Source organism: Bipolaris oryzae, assembly GCF_000523455.1.
Source record: "Bipolaris oryzae ATCC 44560 unplaced genomic scaffold scaffold_49, whole genome shotgun sequence".
NCBI lineage: Eukaryota > Fungi > Ascomycota > Dothideomycetes > Pleosporales > Pleosporaceae > Bipolaris > Bipolaris oryzae.
Genome location: NW_006911325.1, coordinates 123663 through 141826, shown reverse-complemented (window position 1 = coordinate 141826; position 18164 = coordinate 123663). Strand labels below are relative to the sequence as shown.

General features: G+C 51.6%; 7 protein-coding genes across 7 annotated transcripts; 4 read left to right on the top strand and 3 right to left on the bottom strand.

Annotated features, from left to right (window-relative positions):
• Positions 1 to 453: 453 nt before the first annotated feature.
• On the top strand, positions 454 to 4932 carry COCMIDRAFT_25604 (uncharacterized protein; the record flags this gene model as incomplete). The annotated part of the gene is made up of 2 exons (XM_007688905.1): positions 454 to 4824; positions 4882 to 4932. The coding sequence occupies 2 exons, from the start codon at positions 454 to 456 to the stop codon at positions 4930 to 4932; spliced, it is 4422 nt and encodes a 1473-aa protein (XP_007687095.1).
• A 675-nt stretch (positions 4933 to 5607) lies between these two features.
• On the top strand, positions 5608 to 9056 carry COCMIDRAFT_4558 (uncharacterized protein; the record flags this gene model as incomplete). Its single annotated transcript, XM_007688896.1, has 2 exons — positions 5608 to 8861; positions 8936 to 9056. 2 exons carry the CDS (start codon positions 5608 to 5610, stop codon positions 9054 to 9056), a joined length of 3375 nt encoding a protein of 1124 aa, XP_007687086.1.
• A 544-nt stretch (positions 9057 to 9600) lies between these two features.
• Positions 9601 to 10528, bottom strand: COCMIDRAFT_93003 (uncharacterized protein; the record flags this gene model as incomplete). Its single annotated transcript, XM_007688943.1, has 4 exons — positions 9601 to 9657; positions 9709 to 9914; positions 9969 to 10354; positions 10455 to 10528. 4 exons carry the CDS (start codon positions 10526 to 10528, stop codon positions 9601 to 9603), a joined length of 723 nt encoding a protein of 240 aa, XP_007687133.1.
• Positions 10529 to 10924: 396 nt separating this feature from the next.
• COCMIDRAFT_65731 (uncharacterized protein) lies at positions 10925 to 12672 on the top strand (the record flags this gene model as incomplete). The annotated part of the gene is made up of 3 exons (XM_007688942.1): positions 10925 to 11128; positions 11433 to 11516; positions 11830 to 12672. Coding segments are annotated over 3 exons (1131 nt in total), but the record flags the coding sequence as incomplete, so codon positions are not given.
• A 165-nt stretch (positions 12673 to 12837) lies between these two features.
• Positions 12838 to 13188, bottom strand: COCMIDRAFT_36009 (uncharacterized protein; the record flags this gene model as incomplete). Its single annotated transcript, XM_007688919.1, has 1 exon — positions 12838 to 13188. One exon carries the CDS (start codon positions 13186 to 13188, stop codon positions 12838 to 12840), a length of 351 nt encoding a protein of 116 aa, XP_007687109.1.
• A 1917-nt stretch (positions 13189 to 15105) lies between these two features.
• Positions 15106 to 15684, top strand: COCMIDRAFT_25599 (uncharacterized protein; the record flags this gene model as incomplete). The annotated part of the gene is made up of 2 exons (XM_007688904.1): positions 15106 to 15245; positions 15462 to 15684. The coding sequence occupies 2 exons, from the start codon at positions 15106 to 15108 to the stop codon at positions 15682 to 15684; spliced, it is 363 nt and encodes a 120-aa protein (XP_007687094.1).
• Positions 15685 to 16314: 630 nt separating this feature from the next.
• COCMIDRAFT_4554 (uncharacterized protein) lies at positions 16315 to 17917 on the bottom strand (the record flags this gene model as incomplete). The annotated part of the gene is made up of 5 exons (XM_007688895.1): positions 16315 to 16767; positions 16812 to 17225; positions 17286 to 17546; positions 17614 to 17694; positions 17798 to 17917. 5 exons carry the CDS (start codon positions 17915 to 17917, stop codon positions 16315 to 16317), a joined length of 1329 nt encoding a protein of 442 aa, XP_007687085.1.
• Positions 17918 to 18164: the final 247 nt, after the last annotated feature.

Sequence of the window (18164 nt, the reverse complement as noted above, 5' to 3'; positions counted from 1 at the left end):
TGATAATTAGATGAAAGTATTCGAATGGAAGAGAAGGAGGCTGATCAGGCCATGATAAATACATCTACCGACGAGTGACACTGTAGTGGGGACCGACATTGTCATTATATCACCTACGGCGCCCTACACAAAATTGACATGTTGACATCGGGATCATGATGCCTATCTCGTCCAACTAGCAAGCAAAGTTTGCTTACAATTCCCGATGATCTATGGAAACGTGATAGTGGACTACCAATGGCCAAAATATCCCTTCTTGCTGGAGGGGCGGACTATGTGGTTCAGGTCCCTGAGGCCAAAGGGACGCGTGGGGCGGCCGCGGGGTTGACCCGTGCTTAGCGTGGTTTCCTCGAAAACAAACAATGGAAGGCGCAGGGCAGCAATCAGCCAGAAGACCCGAGGGACACACGGCCTCTATATCACGACTAACATACACGCACAGCGACACCGACAATGTCTTATGAGACGCCCAGGAAGTCGACGCGCGCCGCTGCAACACGCCGAAAGGCGCCCGTCATTGAGGAATCAGATGGCGAGGAGAACGGGACACCAACCCCGGAAGTGAAGGAAGAGGAAGAGGAGGAATTCACACCAGCACCTGCGCCACTCAAGACTGGACGAGGGAGGGGGAGACCAAAAAAGGCTGTGGCCCAGGGCGAAGATGCAACACCCAAGCCAGCTGCAAGGCGGCGGCCTCGCATTACCGAGTCTGCGGAGCCTACACAAGCATCGAGTCGTGCAGTGGAGAGCACCAGGGCCTCTTCGCCTCCCAAGGCAATGCCCAAGAAGCGTGGGCGGAAGCCTCGCGCTTCAGTTGCTCCGGTAGAGCCGGTTGAGGAATCGTCCCAGTTACTCACACCTGACCCCTCTGTATCCCCTGAGCCTGAGCAGGCCTCCGAGACCACAATCGCACCTAGCTCGCCTCAAGCCGACGTTGACGGCGACACGGTTATGACCGACGCAGCGCCTATCTCTGAACTACAGCCAGAGATTGAGCCAGAGACAGAGCTGGAAGCAAAGCCCGAACCCATTGCTGAAGTTACACAAATAGAGGCGAAGGAGGAGACCCCCATACCAGAGCCCGAAGTAGAGACTCAGCAACCAGAAGAACCACAAACTCCGGCTAAGGCATTGGAAGATGCCAACACACAGCAAACTATGCTCGAACCCATTGATATTGTGGTCAAGAGGCGAGCGGCTGCCATACCCTCTTTACATGAGCCTGCCCCACCAAAGCAGCGCACAGTGATCACCTGGCTTGTTCTAAACAACTTCAAGAGTTATGCTGGTCGACAAGAAGTGGGTCCATTTCATGCCTCATTCTCTTCGGTCGTGGGACCAAATGGTTCAGGCAAGTCCAACGTCATTGACTCGCTACTTTTCGTCTTTGGTTTCCGCGCAAACAAGATGAGACAGAGCAAGCTCTCGGCCCTGATCCACAACTCGGCTGCGTTTCCAAACCTGGACTTTTGTGAGGTCGAAGTCCACTTCCAGGAAGTCAAAGATCTTCCTGAGGGCGGGCATGAGGTTATCCCGGACTCACAGCTCGTGATTTCGCGAAGGGCTTTCAAGAACAACTCTAGCAAGTACTATATTAACAGAAAGGAGTCAACGTTCACCATTGTCACAAATCTGCTCAAGGATCGAGGAGTTGATCTGGACCATAAGCGCTTTCTCATTCTCCAGGGCGAGGTTGAGTCTATTGCACAGATGAAACCAAAAGCCCAGGGCGAGCACGATGACGGTCTTCTTGAGTACCTGGAAGATATCATTGGTACGTCCAAGTACAAGACACCAATTGCAGAGTCTGAAGTAGAAGTCGAAACTTTGAACGAAGTCTGCCGGGAGAAGAGCAGTCGTGTGCAACACGTAGAAAAAGAAAAGGGCGCTCTAGAGGAGAAGAAAGATAAAGCTCTAGCGTATATCCGAGACGAGAATGAGCTCGCTTCGAAGCAGTCCACCCTCTACCAGATTTATGTTTCCGAGTTTGATGATCACATCCAGGTCACCCAGGAATCCGTTACTCAGCTGCAGGCTCAGCTAGACGAGGAACTCCAAAGACATCAGGGCAACGAAGAAGAGATCAAGGAACTCGAGCGCCGATACAAGAAGGGCGTAAAGGAATGCGAGCAGCTCGAAAAGAAGAATCAGGAATTCCAAAAGGAAGTAGCTCGCATCGACAAAGAGACCGTCAAGTTCGAAGAGAAGAAAAAGTTCCTAGCGGGCAAGCAAAAGAAACTCGAAAAGACCAAAGAAACAAGCTACTACGGTCGCTCAGAGGCGGAGAGTCTCGCAAAGCAGTACTCTGCTGATCTCGAACGTTATGCTGAAGAAATCGCTGAAATCGAGGAAAGAATGAAGGCCGAAGAAAAGGAGCTTGAGGCTATTCGGAAGAGCCTTGCAGGCAAGACGCAGGGTCTTTCGGACGAGATCGCAGCAAAGCAAAAGTCCTTGGAGCCTTGGAAAGCCAAGATCAACGAGAAACAATCAGCCATTGCTGTCGCGCAAAGTGAACTCGACATTATGCGTGAGCGCGAGAATGCGGGTGCCAAGGGTATCGCCGATGTCGAGGCCAGAATCGAAGGCTTAGAGGAAGCGAAACAGGCCAAGGCTGCAGAGCTTGACGAATGCAAGGCTGAAAGGAGACGAGTGGAGAAAGACATTCAGAAAACGCAAGCCAAGCTCGAAGAGATTACGCAGAAAGAACCTCTGTTGAGGTCGAAGCTTTCTGGAGCACGAGCAAAGGCTGATGAGGCTCGTGCCAGTCTTTCCTCTGCTCAGACTCAAGGCAATGTCTTGACAGGTCTCATGCGCTTGAAGGAGTCTGGACGTATCGACGGCTTCCACGGTCGTCTTGGCAATCTGGGTACCATCGATCAGAAATATGACGTTGCCATATCGACGGCCTGTCCACAGCTGGACAACATGGTTGTTGATACTGTGGAATCTGGTCAGCAGTGCATTGAATACCTACGAAAGAATAACCTTGGCCGTGCCAACTTCATCCTACTGGACCGTCTTGCCAAGCGCGACATGTCGCCTGTTCAAACTCCAGAGAATGTACCTCGCCTCTTCGACCTTGTCAAACCCAAGCACGAAAAACTCAGGCCCGCCTTCTTCCAGGTCATGACAAACACACTTGTAGCTGAGGACCTGGACCAGGCTGAGCGTATCGCGTATGGTGCCAAACGATGGCGAGTTGTTACCCTGGACGGCAAGCTCATTGACACAGCAGGAACCATGAGCGGTGGTGGAAGTCGCGTGGTAAAGGGCAAGATGTCATCTAAGCTTGCGTCAGATGTCTCGAGGGACCAAGTTGCCAAGCTTGAACAGGATCGAGATACACTGGAGCAGACCTTCACAGAGTTCCAGCAAGAGCTGCGTGAGCTAGAGACAAGACTGCGAGATCTCAACCAGCAAATTCCTGAGCTGGACACCAAGGCACAGAAGCTTGCACTCGAGTTGGAGAGTTTCGACCGCAACATCCTCGACTGCCAGCGCCGCATCAAGGAGCTAGGCAGCGAGCAAGCGTCCACTAAGACGGATAAGGGTCGCATCTCGTCACTAGAGAAGAGCATCGCTTCGATGGAGAAGGAGGTTTCCAAGCTTGGCGCCGAGACAGAAGACATTGAGGCTGAGATCAAGGCCCTACAAGACAAGATTATGGAGATTGGAGGTGTCAAACTGCGAAGTCAAAAGGCCAAGGTTGATGGTCTGAAGGGCCAGATCGATACGCTTACCGAGCAGGCTTCAAACGCTGAGGTTTCCAAATCGAAAGAGGAGAAGCAACGCGCCAAGCACGAGAAGGCACACAACGACGCCATCAAGGAACTAGAGAAGCTTGCTGCCGAAGCCGAGAAGGTTGAGGGAGATATGGCCTCTCAACAACGGGATGTCTCTGGAATACGACAACAAGCTGAAGAAGCACAAGAGGAGCTTGAGACCAGAAAGGAAGAGTTGCAGGTCGTCAAGAACGAGCTTGATGAGAAGATGACCCAACTCAACGAGACACGTGCTGTCGAGATTGAGATGCGCAACAAGCTCGAAGAAGGACAAAAGACTCTTAATGAGTTTCAGAAGAAGCAGGCCTACTTCCAAGATAAGCTGAGCAAGCTTGCGTACAACAGTGTAACAGACCTGGGCGAAGAGCAAGAAGGCGGCAGTGGCGGCGAAGGTCTACCCTCCTACAGCAAAGACGAACTCCAGGATATGGACAAGGGTGCTCTCAAGGAGCAAATTGCGCACCTGGAGAAGAAGAACGAGTCTACACAAGTCGATCTGTCTGTTCTCGCCGAATACCGCAAGCGTGTGGAAGAGCATGCTGCACGCTCAGCAGACCTGGCGACTGCCGTCAGCGCACGTGATGCTGCAAAGCACAAATGCGAAGAACTTCGACGCCTACGCAAAGAGGGCTTCAAGGAAGGCTTCGACATCATCACGGCACGTCTCAAGGAGATGTACCAAATGATTACCATGGGTGGCAATGCCGAACTCGAGTACGAAGATACGCTCGATGCCTTTTCTGAAGGTATTCGTTTCTCCGTCATGCCTCCTAAGAAATCTTGGAAAAACATCAGCAACTTGTCTGGTGGAGAGAAGACGCTGTCATCCCTTGCCTTGGTATTCGCACTGCACCATTACAAGCCGACGCCTTTATACGTTATGGACGAGATTGACGCCGCGCTGGATTTCCGAAATGTGAGCATTGTCGCCAGCTACATCAAAGAGAGGACCAAGAATGCGCAGTTCATAGTCATTTCGCTCCGAAACAACATGTTTGAACTTGCAAGTCGGTTGGTTGGTGTTTACAAGGTTAATCACATGGTGAGTAACGCAATGATAAAGTTATGGTGGCCTGAATCCTAGCTAACAACGCGACAGACAAAGAGTGTTACGATTGAGAACAAGGATTATATCAACGCCCAGGCATGACGAGAATGACTAGCAACGCTATATCTTCTCAATATGGGCGTTTGGGTGTTTGGGAATGGTATCACGAGGGATGCGTTTGGTATAGAGCAAGTTGGGGTTACGATACCACAGGGAAATGTCCACGGCTTGGTACTTGACGACTGATGCAATTTTAATGTTATCTTTCTTGAATGACTGTACCTATTAGACGTTTTATTGAATATGAAAATAACGTTCAAATCATCGTCGTGATTGTTTATTGATTGTATTATATAAGACGGAGCGGAAGCTGATGTCCGCGAACCATCGCGCTAATCGGACCGCTCATGGAACGACGCATGGACCAATTCGCCGCGGCCTTCGAACTTGTGAACCGCGACTCCTCCATCAGTTGCACACGACAACGAGCCCGTTGGCCACACCGACTGCGGCGGATCGAAATCACCAGGAGATACATTGGAATCACAGTCGCGACGAGTGTGCCAACCGGACCGATTGCCTTCATTACGTGTCACTGTATTCCGAGCGCGGTGGCAGCGTGAATGACGGTACGCGCACCCCTCGGTCCTTCACCCGCCCCGCGGTGCATACTTCGCTCTTACCCATAATTTGCGCGGCTGCAATTATATCGGAATTGATAGCGAACTTCATACACTCTGATTTCACTCTTTGAGGACGCCCGCATCGCACGCGACCATGGACGACGAGCACAACCCAACGGCGAGCAGCCACAGCGACGCAGCGGAAGATGAAGACTTTGCAAGAATCATGCGCCAGGCGCAAATGGGGGCGGCGGAAGGCGAAGAAGACTTGTTAAGTGGCATCGCCTCGCGTCCACTTGAGGCTGGCGAGAAGGCGGATGATGCCGTGGATTACGAGGATATTGGCGATGATGATCTGCCTGAAGAAGAGTTTGAGTCTGGCGGAGGCGATGACGACGCCGGTATCAACTTTAGCGGAACCACAATGCAGGACTCCGGTGGCACACTCGATAACGGCGACGTGGATATGGATGATTTGTTTGGCGATGGCGATGCACAGGACGACCTTTTTGGCGATGACCCAGATCATTCAGATCCTACACGGGAAAATACACAGCACAAGGACGACCCACTCACATCCATCGAGGATCTAGTCCAAGAAGGCTTCAACGTGGCTGGTCAGGACAAGTCGCAACAGAGCAGCCGCACCAATGCACAAACGGCGACTCAGGAGGAAGAGGAAGAGGAGGAAGACCCGGAAGTGCGTGAACAGCTGGCCCTCTTCGCCCAGTCTCTTCGCAAGAAGGATGAGTTAGCGGATGCACCTAAGAAGACATCAAGAGAGGAATTTGAGAAGATTTGGCCCAACTTTGAGGCAGACAAACCGCCACGTTTCTTCAGTCTCGTACCGCGAAAACGCGCCTTTTACATCCCAAAAGTTCCGCCAAAGGCACCAAGGCCGTTCCAAATGAACAAACTTACTCTGGACATCGCACCAGATCAGGAGAAGAGTTTTCGATTACATCCCACGACCACCGCCAAGTCCGGCCGGCAACAAGAGGAGGAGCAAGGTGGAATCATACAAATCACGAGCACTGCAGAAGATGATGGTGATGGGAACGAGCAGATGGATTTCGATCACTTTGATACGATTGACGATCACGAAATGATTGGCAATGTATCATGGAGCGACCTTAGAATCGCCTGTGAGGACTGGGAAGTTCCAGATGACTCAAACGCTGCAATCCTTTCCGAGAACGGTCAAGCACCAACTCCACCTGATAGTGTCAATGCTGGGCAGTCACCGAGCAAGAAACGCAGACTCGGAGACCACGACCAGTCCATCCAGTTTTCTGTGTACGATCACATGGATTTGCCCACTTGGGACGATCCTGAGCTGGAGACGGCAAAGCTGTCAAAGAAGATTCTCCTGGACATGAATGACCCTCATCTCCTGCTGGATGTACAACAGCCGAGTGCAGAGCCTCCAAAGCCTCGAACATTGGGCCTGGGACTCAAGCGCGATAGTCGCGGCAGTCTTGCAAACCCTATGTTCAAGCGCTACAATATTTCTAATGATGAGGCATATGACGCGCTCAAAGAAAGCAGCCAACAGAAGGTCCGTAGTACTATTGGACACATGAACGTTGAGCACAGTCTGCCCGCACTCAAGTTGCAATATCCTTTCTACAAGGTTGCACTTTCCGATCGCGAGCTTCGATCTTTCCATCGGCCCACCATTACATTCAAGCCTGGTGAGCGAGCCAGTATCTCGTCACTCAAGTCAGTCAAAAGAAAGCACAAGAAAAACCTCAAGCCATCCGAGGCCTTCGCTACCGCAGAAGACCTCAACATTGGTGATAACTCAGATCTCCTCCTCGCTGAATACTCGGAAGAGTACCCTACCACTTTGTCCAACTTTGGCATGGGCATCAAGATTCTCAACTACTACCGGCGGAAAGATATGGAAGACACAGCACGTCCGAAACCGGAAGATGGAATTGGGGAAACTTCGATCCTGCTACCACAGGACAAGAGTCCTTTCTCTCTGTTTGGCCAAGTCGAGCCAGGCCAGCAGGTACTAACGCTCCACAACGCCATGTATAGAGCGCCAGTGTTCAAGCACAAGCCTGAAGAGACCGATTTCCTCGTTAGCAGAAGCTGGACTGGGGTTAATGGCCCCAGGTACTACATGCGGACTATTCCCAACCTTATGGTGGTTGGTCAGCAGTTCCCATCCGTCGAGGTGCCTGGTACACATGCCCGAAAGGTTACTGAAGCATCGAAGAAGCGACTCAAGATGCTGGCGTTCAGATTGTACCGAAAAGGACAACAGAGAGGAGCGCGACAACCTTGGGTTAGTAACGAGATGATCAAGCAGCATCTTCCCGGTACTGAAATTGCGCAAAATCGCTCTCGAATGCGCGAGATCATGAAGTACCAAAAGGACATAGGTACTTGGGAGCCTGTGCCTGGCGAGACTGTGCCTGAAGAGCCAATTTTGCGCACTTGGATAAAGCCGGAAGACGTTTGTCTTATTGACTCCATGCATGCTGGTGACAAGCAGCTTCAGGACGCCGGTATCAAGTCGAATGAGATCCGTGATGACGACGATGAAGCAGACAACGAAAACGCCGATGTCAAGTTGGCGCCGTGGAACACTACGAAGAACTTCTTGAATGCATGTGCCGGCAAGGCTATGCTGGAGCTTCATGGAGAAGGTGACCCTACTGGACAAGGCTTGGGATTCAGTTTCATCAAAGTCTCGATGAAGGGTGGCTTTAGGGATGTTGGTGAGAGTGCCGCTGATCGACTTGATAGCAAGAAGATGAAGGAACTCGGCGGTCACAGCTACAACGTACAGCGCCAGCAGGTTATGTATGAGAACGCTATCAAGCGTATTTGGAACAAGCAGAAGGAGAGTCTATCTGCTCAGAACCCGCCTTCCGATACCGAGGACGATGTCGACACAGCCGTGCCCCGCAACAATCTCCCACGTCAACGTTCTGAGATGGGAACGCCAGCTACAATGCGGCATGACGATGAAACAATGTCGCAAATGTCTCGCAATAGCAATGCAGACAACCGCGGCAAGAAGCTCAAGATCACACGAACCATCAAGAACAAGTACGACGAGTACGAGGACGTCACAGAAATCATCACAGATCCAGCTGTCATTCAACTCTACATCAAGCACAAGCGCCAAGAGCGTCTGCTGAACATGCGTATCGAAGACATCAAGCCCACCGGCGACCCTGAAGTAGACAAGGCTCAGCAAATCAAGCTCAAGGCCGAGCTTGCCCGTCTCGCCCGCAACATAGAACGTCGTGAGGGTCGAGAAAAGGCAAAGGGCCTACACAAATCACAGACAGGCGAAGGAGGCGTAACCGGTGGTCCAGGAAAGGGGGGAGCAACACCTCGCAAGTGCGCTAACTGCGGCGAGGTGGGCCACATCAAGACGAACAAAAAGTGTGTTAACAAGTTCTCTGAAATTCTTTCCCCTCTTTTATCGATTGAACAATTCTTTACTAACAATGGTTTAGGCTCTGTCCTCTCCTCAATGGCCAGAGGAAACAAAACGACACTTTCAAAGATGCGAATGCTGCATCACCGGCTACTGCGACTGTTCCTGCCACTCCTTCTTTTGCTGGTTCACCGTCTTGAAATCAGGGTCGGTCTTGAGGATCGTGTTATGGGTATGCCTCTTATCACGATGGTGCAATAGTGGTATCATATCGCTGTTACTCATCAGCCTTGTGTTCACGTTGGTATGAGATGGAGATGTGGCACAGGTATCACATTTCCAGCAAGCGCATTTGCGCTATGATGTGCGGAATAGTCATGAGGGCGACTCCTTCGTGTACATGCAAGTATGAAAAGGAATATCATGCTTGCCATCTCCCTGGTCCAGGGTTGTGTTGTTCGGGTTCTACGGAAGGTATGGTGAAGCGCTGATGAAGCGTGTTACATGTTATTCTTTCCTTCTTCCTCTCTTAACAAGAGAGTTTTTTTTCAATGCATAGCGACGGTGTTTTGGGACGCTGCATTTAATATTCATCACGCAAAAAGGAACAAAATTTTAAAGTTGCCGGTTCATAGGAACAGTGTAGGCAGAAGACTGAGCTCAAGTCAGACAGGGAAGTCATCAATTACTAGAGAGCTGTAAGGTCGAACAGGAGGTTATGAGACACTTTGTCTAGTGAACAATCTATTCATTTTCCTCTTCCATCTCGAAATCAAAGTCTCCAAAATACACACATAGAGCCTATCCTCATTAGCATACCTATTAAGACCATCATAATCAATCTTCACTTACCTTACTTGCACCCATCATAGCATAATGTGCCACCTCGAGCTTCTTGCCATCTTGGCCATACTTGGCAATTTGATTGAGATCCGATGTCCTCGGCAGATACAATACCACTTCATTGCTCACTTTCGTGAAGGCTTTGTAGAGCTTATCAAGGTTGTACGGCTCCATCTTTGTCAGATCAAAGACATTCTCAGCGCCATACTCAGTCCCTGTACCTATCAGCATTGCATAATCAACCAGAAAAAGGCGGCACCACTACAAACCTCCCCAGGGCGGACTCGCAAACACCACAACATTCTTCTGGCCCGAAAACCTATTGATGGCATCGAAGCAATCCGCATTGAGCCAGAAAATCTTGTTGCTCACCCCATAAATCTCGGCATTGTGCTTTGCGCACTTTAGCGTCCTCGCATCCTTCTCAATCGCAAACACGCGTTCCCACCGACCAGACCGCGCAAGTGCGATGGCGTTGCCGCCTACGCCCGCAAACGCGTCGACAATGACAGTTTTTTCTTTGGGCGCAGACTCGGCAATGTGCGCGGCTATCTTGTTGGCGATGGGTTCGGGGGTTACGCCGAACCAGGCGTCTTCGGTCATCCAGATGCCTTGATCGTAGTTTTCCCAGATTTTGAAGCGTTGGAACCAGTATCTGTGTGAGCCATTAGGAATCTTTTTTCTCTTCTTTTCTTTTTTTTGCAGAGATAACGTCATAAGTGACTATGGCAATGAAGGGGGGTTAAAAACAATACTTTTTGAGGTGTTCGGGGAATTGCTCGACGCGGGACCACTGGTCTACATCGTTCTCGTCGCCGTTGTCGCTCATTTTAGAAGAAGTATTTTCTCTTGTTCCTGGACAGTACTATAGCCATAGAGTTCACGTACTGCAAAAAAAAGCTTCGAAGAAAAAGAGTAAAAAAAAAAAAGTTCAAGTTCTGCAGCACAAAGTAACAACCAGCGCGGGCCAGATCGACCACAATAGCAGATAGTTCGAAGCAACACAGTCTAAACCCCACCTTACCCTATCCAGCTTAGCCCCACCCAGCAACACGATTCCCCTTTGCTTGCGTCAAGCCACATGTTATATATCGAAACCATCCAACGACACTCAAACTCCCACTCCGCGCCCCACCCCTCTCCATTCCCCTCTCCACATACATCGCCTCCTGCAAATAAATAAACAAAAAATAGCATCACACACACACAAACGTCTCTTCCCATCATGTCCGTCTTCGGCGCCCTAAACCGCTTCATATCGCGACTAGACGCTGCACCGCTCCCATCCGACACGCACGCGCAGCAGCACCACCACCACCAATCGTCGACGAACGGGGCGTACGGGTTTCAGGTGCTGCGGAATGCGAATTTGGAGATTCCGCTTGAGCCGTGGTTTGATTTTGTGATTGGGATTAATGGGAGGACTATTGTGAGTTTTTTTCTTTCTTTCTTTCTCTCTTTTGTCCTTTTTTAGCGCAGTTTTTTTTTAATTGTAAGAGAAGGATTGATTGATATTGGGGGGAGGGGGGGGGAAGGAGGAGCACGTGCAAAGGGCAAAGGGGAAGGGGGGAAAGGAAGAGAGAGAGGATGGGGCAAGCATGGAGGGGGGAAGGAAAAAAAAAGGAGGGATGACGGATGAAGAAATGGGTGCGGGTCAAGTGAATCGTTGCTTTAGGATGTTGTGTGTGTGTATATTTTTTTTCTGTGCTAATCTGGTTTTGTTTTGAGTACAGGATAATCCGGATCCCAATCTCTTTGCGACAGAAGTGCGTAACTGTGCCGGGACGACGATTAGCTTGGGCATTTTCAGTGCAAAGGTACGTTCCGTTCCCATTTATGTTTCATTAACGGCGGCGGGTGCAGCTCTCCCTGGGTCTGTGTGTTCTTCTTTTTGGTCGACTAGATGCTTAGAGCCGCATTGAGTGCGTCATATCTCACGGGAGATTTTGCTTTTATGCAACGGGTCATTTTCCAAAAGCATTGTTTATTTTTTTTTGGACCAAAAAATGTCCCGAACACACGTCACCCGGGCGGTCATAGCTAAGCCTTTCTTTTAATTGCTTTTATTTTTTATTTATTTCTCATTTTTCATATTAACGCGGAATCTAAACTAAAGCCGTTGTTGCGTAGGGCCAGAAGATTCGCGAAGTCTATCTTCAGATCCCAGCAGATCAACCAACGCTAGGAATCGCCCTGCAATGGTCACCGCTTGCCGTTGCAGAAGACGTCTGGCATATCCTGGATGTAGCCCCGAACTCGCCCGCAGACACCGCAGGACTACTTCCTTATGGTGACTACGTCATTGGCAGCCCCGAAGGTCTCGTGCGCGGCGAGTCTGGACTCGGCGAGCTTGTCGAAGACTTCCTAAATAGGCCGTTGAGACTCTATGTTTACAACCATGAGTACAACGTGACCCGACCCGTGACCATCACGCCGACGCGAAACTGGGGCGGTGAGGGAGCATTGGGTTGCGTCCTCGGTTTCGGTGCGCTGCATCGTATTCCAGCCGGTCTAGATGAGCCTCCGCCAGCTCCTGGGGAAACCTTCTTCTCGGCAGGCGATGCTAGCGGAAGTACATCGTTTGACGAAAAACGTCCCTTGGTGTCTTCCATGGGCATTCCTGCTCAGTCGGGTGCGCCGGCTGAGCTCTTCGTCCCAGCCAACATGGCGCTACCGGCCAAGTCGCCTCCTCCCCAAGGCACCGCGCCACCGCCTAAAAAGAAGGGCAGAGCGCACCATGTGGCCAGTTCGGCGACGGGTGGTGGTGGTGGACTGGATGACTACTTCAAGGAAGGCGAGCAGAAGAGTCTGGAGCAAGACTATGCACCGACAAAAGGCAGCGGCGTGCCTCCTCCACCCAAGGCTGGTGGTCCGCCCAGAGGACCCCCAAAGAGCGGTAGTGCAAGTAGAACGGGTACACCCTTGCAAGGCGGCGGTGACGCTGAGAGTGCAACTGGCGCTGAGACAGAAGAAACAGCATGATCAGACTACATTGAATGTTAGTAAACCGTCACACACACTCGATCGCTTCCAATGTAGAATACTACACTTGAAAGCAATAAGAATATGAAAAGAAAAAAAAGACATACCTTTTAACGTCATCCACCCTCTCTTTCTCTAATCGTTTCCTTGAACGTTTCACTCCTCAGCCTCAAAATCCAACTCCTCCCTAAACCGACTCGTCCGCTTCGTCATCGTCATCGTCATCGTCACCATCTTCCTCTCCACAACACTCTCTTTGCTGCCCTGTGTGCCATGGTGCGTCATAAACGAGTCTGTTCGCTCTTGCACCTGTGGTCGCTCTCCCGCCGTGGCATCGACGGCCGTCGTGCTGGCTGAGGCTTGCTTGCGGCCGCTCAGCCGCTCAAATGAGGATAGCGGGGAAGAGGCCTGGGGCGAGATGGGAGATTGGACGGGTGTGGTGTCTGGGGAGGAGGAGGCAGAGAGGGAGGTTTTGAGTTTGGTGGTTAGGGTGCGGAAGATGGGCATTTTGTCCGTGTTTGTATGCGTAGTGTTCAAGTTGTTGTTGTCGTTGTTGTTGTTGTTGTTGTTGTCGCAATGATGAATCCTGGTGTGGAGCGTGTGTGCATGTATTGAGTAGTCGCGTGCGTAGATGTGTAGTGTATGCGCGTAGAAGAAAAAAAAGGGGGGGTTGAGTGTGCTGGGATATCGAGGGAAGTTTATATGTAGCAGGTATAGTATTGACCGAAGGTATATAAAAAAAAAGGTTCTAGACTTGTAGACTTTTTTCTTAATTGCCCGTTCCAGGTACACTCGGCAAGGTTAATCGCCCAACGGAGAGCGGATCTGTATACCGGGATGGGGCGGCGGCGGCCGGGGGGCAACGGGAGGGACACGAAAAGGTTAATGCAGAAACACGCGAGGGCACAACCGCGTACCTAAATACCCTTTTTTATTTTTGTTCCTTTCACGCCTGCCTGGTCTGTCCGCCACCACCATATGCAGCGTAAGATGGAAGAACCCACCCCCTCCCTAATTTAGAGGGCATGCGAGCGGAGCGAGGGGCGGCGGCGGCGGACATACTATGTCAGGGGTGTGCGTGCTGCGTGTGCGACTTTCAAGCGTTACCCGCACTTGCCTCCCGCCCTCCTTCCCTAATTTCCTTAACTGAACTAGCAACTAATTACTCCACAACATCAAGCATACGTACTTACATACCACATGGTCAGCCGCTCCGCTGTCCGCCCCCTGCTTTCCCTGCAATGGAGAAGGGGGGCTGGCCAGCGGCCAATCAAGTATGCAAAGAAGGTCAGACGGCGGCGGTGGTGGATCTCTCTTAGCACAGGGAACCCGCCGTTTGAAACTACTGCGCGTGTTTATTGACCAGGAAAACTCGAGGGTACAAGTACGTTAGGCGCTAGCTTTTTGGCGTTTTGGCCTGGCGGGCTCCGGTACGAAAGCTAGCGGGGTTGGGGTTGGGTTGGTCCTGCCCAACCTGGTCGGTATCGGTGGGGTTGGGCCATCTCTTTTCTTTCTTTGGTGGTTGGTTGTCGCAGAGAGTAAGGAGGAGGGGGGACCCACAGCGGCTACAGTAGTAAGCAAGTAAGTAAGTAAGCACATGTTTGTGTGTGTGTCGTGCGTTTGCCTGGTGTGCCACAAGGGTTATTGAATGTGTGTGTGTGTCGTCGTGTGTGGGGTTGGCGGCACCTGCAAAGGCCAGACCCTGCGCTAGAACCGTCGATCGGGTCAACTGGGGGCGTTTTCTTATGTCTGTGTTTAGTTTATTTTGAAGGTTCCGAGAAAAGACATGTAGGTTCCGCGGCGGGGAGCGAGGAAGGAACGGAGACAGGGGGGCGGGAAATGAATAACGGTTGCCCAGGAAGGTTTCCAAGTACATGAACTGTGGAGATGTTTTTTTGTTGCTGTGGGGTGAGGGAGACGGTGTGCATTGTGGGAAAATGGGAGGAGCATGACAATGACAATGACAATGACATGGCATTTGCATGGGCTTTGCACAAACCAAAATGGTTTGGTCAACACATGACTTGTGAGATTGGCGACGATCTGCAGTTGCATGGCGGTATCATCAAGAAACAGAAGCGCTTCTCTCGTCAAAAACCCGTCAGCTGGTCTCCGCCCGGTATCATTAGTCTGATCTACACCGAGCCATATCCGGACGGCGGCTTGATGACACTATGTCCTTTGGGCCAAGTGTAGCGATTGGCTTGCACACAAGACCACATGTATTTAACGTCTATTAGGAGACGGGCTTGGCTCTTCATGCTCGGGCAAACAAGCTTCCCTCCCGCCCACTTCACCGCCATATGTACTTTGCCGGCTTCTGCATCTCTTCTGCCATTATTTGCTTGTTTCGTGATTGGCCCAATCAGGAAATAAAGTGTGGTTTGTCTGACAACAGGAAACATTGACGAGAGGCAACAGGTCATGCGCACCACCCTCGATACTTACACGCAACAAAACACTATACCCCTCCTTTTCATGGCCACGAATCGCAACGCTTGCCAGCCGGGCGATTTGGTCTCTGTCGACGCCAGTCCAAGGTCCGGTCTGAGGAGCGGCGTCGGGTAAGTAGGTGTGCTCGAATCGTTACTTCCGAATTCGTCATAGGCTCTTTATCCGGATGACTATTATAAACGCCAATCGATACGAATCAGTCAACGCTTTGTCCGTGCAGCAAACAGTGGCGGTGGCAGCAGCTGCCCCCTTTGTTCACCATTGTTCAGCAGCCGACTACTACGTATTCTAACGTTGATTTTCCGGGACCCAAGACGCCTGTTCAGCCCAAGCCCCCCCCACATCGCTTCGTTCCCTGCAGTAGGCAATGGCCAAAATAGATATCTTGCTGCCGGCTTTTTGCGACCAGCCGAAATCCTACCGGCTATTCCTCTCATGCTCGCCATGCGCAATCTCCCCTCTCGTGTTCTTCACTCCCAACAGAGTCTGGCCATTCCAGACCCATCCTACGCCTTCATCGTGTCAACAGTGGGCGTTTCGTTGCGATAGTGGTTTGGTCTTGGCATGGACGCCTACTTCCCCAACCCCCGTGAACTGACATGTGACGTATACTTAGCTTCTGACACTCACGGACTCTCCCGCCCGCATTAAACCACGGCTCAGTCACCGCATCTTTTTTCCTTTGCCGAACCGCCGCCGCCCCCATCCTCAGCACCACTCTGTCACGAGGGCTGGTGCCGAGCCTTTAGATGCTGACGTAACCCAGCATGATAATGTGGAAGACAGAAGCCCGACTACATTGCATAGTGCATGATTGACGGCTTGATCGTCGGGACTGTGCTGTACAGGCTGGAGAGACCAAAGTATCATGGCAACGTGCATATCCGCACTTGACTTGTATTCGCAGACATAATCTATCTCTGCATCTCTTCATTCATCATGACTGCAGCACGGAGCATTTCCGTTCCTTGGATGCAGTGTTTCAACCTGCTTTTGAGTAGTGCCTGCTTGCACTGCTCTTAAAAAGTAAATATAGTAAAACGCCGTCCAATCCGTTGTGCTAATAATGCTGGGGGGAAACGCCGGGACTAGACCCATGGCCCAGGGAAACGTGTGGGGGGCCGTGACAGAACGCCAATAAGCAAGACCAAGATCAAAATCGCAAAAGTCCAAACCGTTTCATCTAATGTCCAACTGGAAGGGCTTGAACTTGGCCCCAATGGTGCTGCACCGTGGACACGTCGGAGCGCGACCGCGATTGTGTTCGCTGACCAGAACGTCGACGCACTCCTGGCACAGACCGCAGATGCATTCAGAGCATGCATAGCTGTCGCGCAATATGGATAGCTTCCGACAGGCAGCGCAGTATATTTGAACAGGAAATAGGGAGTTGGGGGACGAGTCAGAAAGGCCCTGCGAGGGCATATGAAAATTGTGGCCAGACATTGCTGATTCAATCGATGACTCGACAGAGGGGAAGGGCTGCAGATCCGACATGTCCGGCGGTGGAGGCGTCAAAGCATTGTTCAAGGGGGATGCGGTGTACGACTGGAGTTGTGAAGCAAAGTTGAAGGGTGGCATAGATGTTCGACTGTTCATCATGTGGGGTGAGTGATTGGGTGATTGCGGCATCTGTCTACGTCAGCTTTGATCATAAACAAGACTGCGAAACCTACAGGGGTCAGGTCACGGCTATCCTCTTCAGTTGCTGAAGCAGCAGCGTCAATGAGGTCTTCCCACCGTTTGCCCATAATGGCAGCTGCTGTTGCGGGCTCGGCTGAAAATGCCTTTCTGTCATAGCTCATTCTCCGACTGTGCTCTTTTGATTTCTGGCGCTCATGTTTCCCTCGACGAGCATTCTGCCCTATGGACGGCTTGCGAGGCCGGTTCGGCTTGAGAGAGTGAGCTCCCGGAGGCAGAGTGGAAGAGCGACCGGGAGGTGAGCGCGCGAGGGAGGATGGCAGAAGTTCTTGCTGGATGGAGCCAGAAGTATAGTATGGTTCTTCGGTATTGCTCGGTGGGCCTACGGGGGTTGGGGCAAAGCGCGCGCGGGGCCTGAAATTCTTCGAGTCGGGGTCGGATGCTGCGTCCTGTTCACAGCATGCGTTAGCCTCATGGTATGCCAGGAACGCTGCAGTGCGGCTTCTTACCGGATCTGAATCCCAGTCGTACTCTGCACGGTGATTGTGTAACGAGGCCAGGGCAGCCGCAGCAGTCGCGGTAGGCAGTAGCGATGGCCGACGCGTTTCGCCAGTCCCTCGAAGAGAATTGGAACCGAATTCGGACTCGAAGAAGGAATTGTGTTCATTGTTGCTGTAATCATACGTTTGTGGCGCTGTCACTGCTGTCGTTGTAGGGGGAGGAGGTGCTCGTTCTTGTGGTGGTGTATTGACCATTAACAGAAAGCTTTCCTATCAGCAAGCAGATGATATCAGCATGTGGTGTGGCTAAATTTTTTGGTATTTTGGAAGCTCGTACCTCTGTTGCTGGAAGCTTGGAAATGTAGTGTTCGGGGTGAGCACGTCGAATGTGCTCTTGCATAGAGCGAAAGCGCTTCTCCTACACATGGTGGATTAGTCGGCAGCTGGGGCAGGGCAAGGCAGGGCAAGGGAGCTTCGAGGCGTGGGATGACGTGGGGTAGCTAGCTCTCGTGGAGACTTACGCCTGTGCAGCGCTTTCGGCAAGCTGAGCTATCATGGTTGCGCAGCGGGCAGACGACGACGTTGTTCTCGTCACTGACGGAGAAGGAGCTCGTAAGCGGTGCTGCGCGCGAAGGAGGCATGGCTGTAAGCATCAACGGCAGAAGCTTCTCGACGAAGCAAAAATTGCGCGGGAAGCTCTAGGGCGGGCGAGAGAAGGTGAGTACGGAGGGCGCGCAGCTTCCAGCTGGTCGCGGCGACTACGGGCAAGGTGTGTCGAGGAGCTCTCTGGCTCACAACTTAGTGGAGGAAGCTCTGAGCTGAAGTTGCTGCCACTGCAGACAGAAGGGCAAGCGGATGCGGGGCAGCTACGCAAGGCCGCGGGGCTTG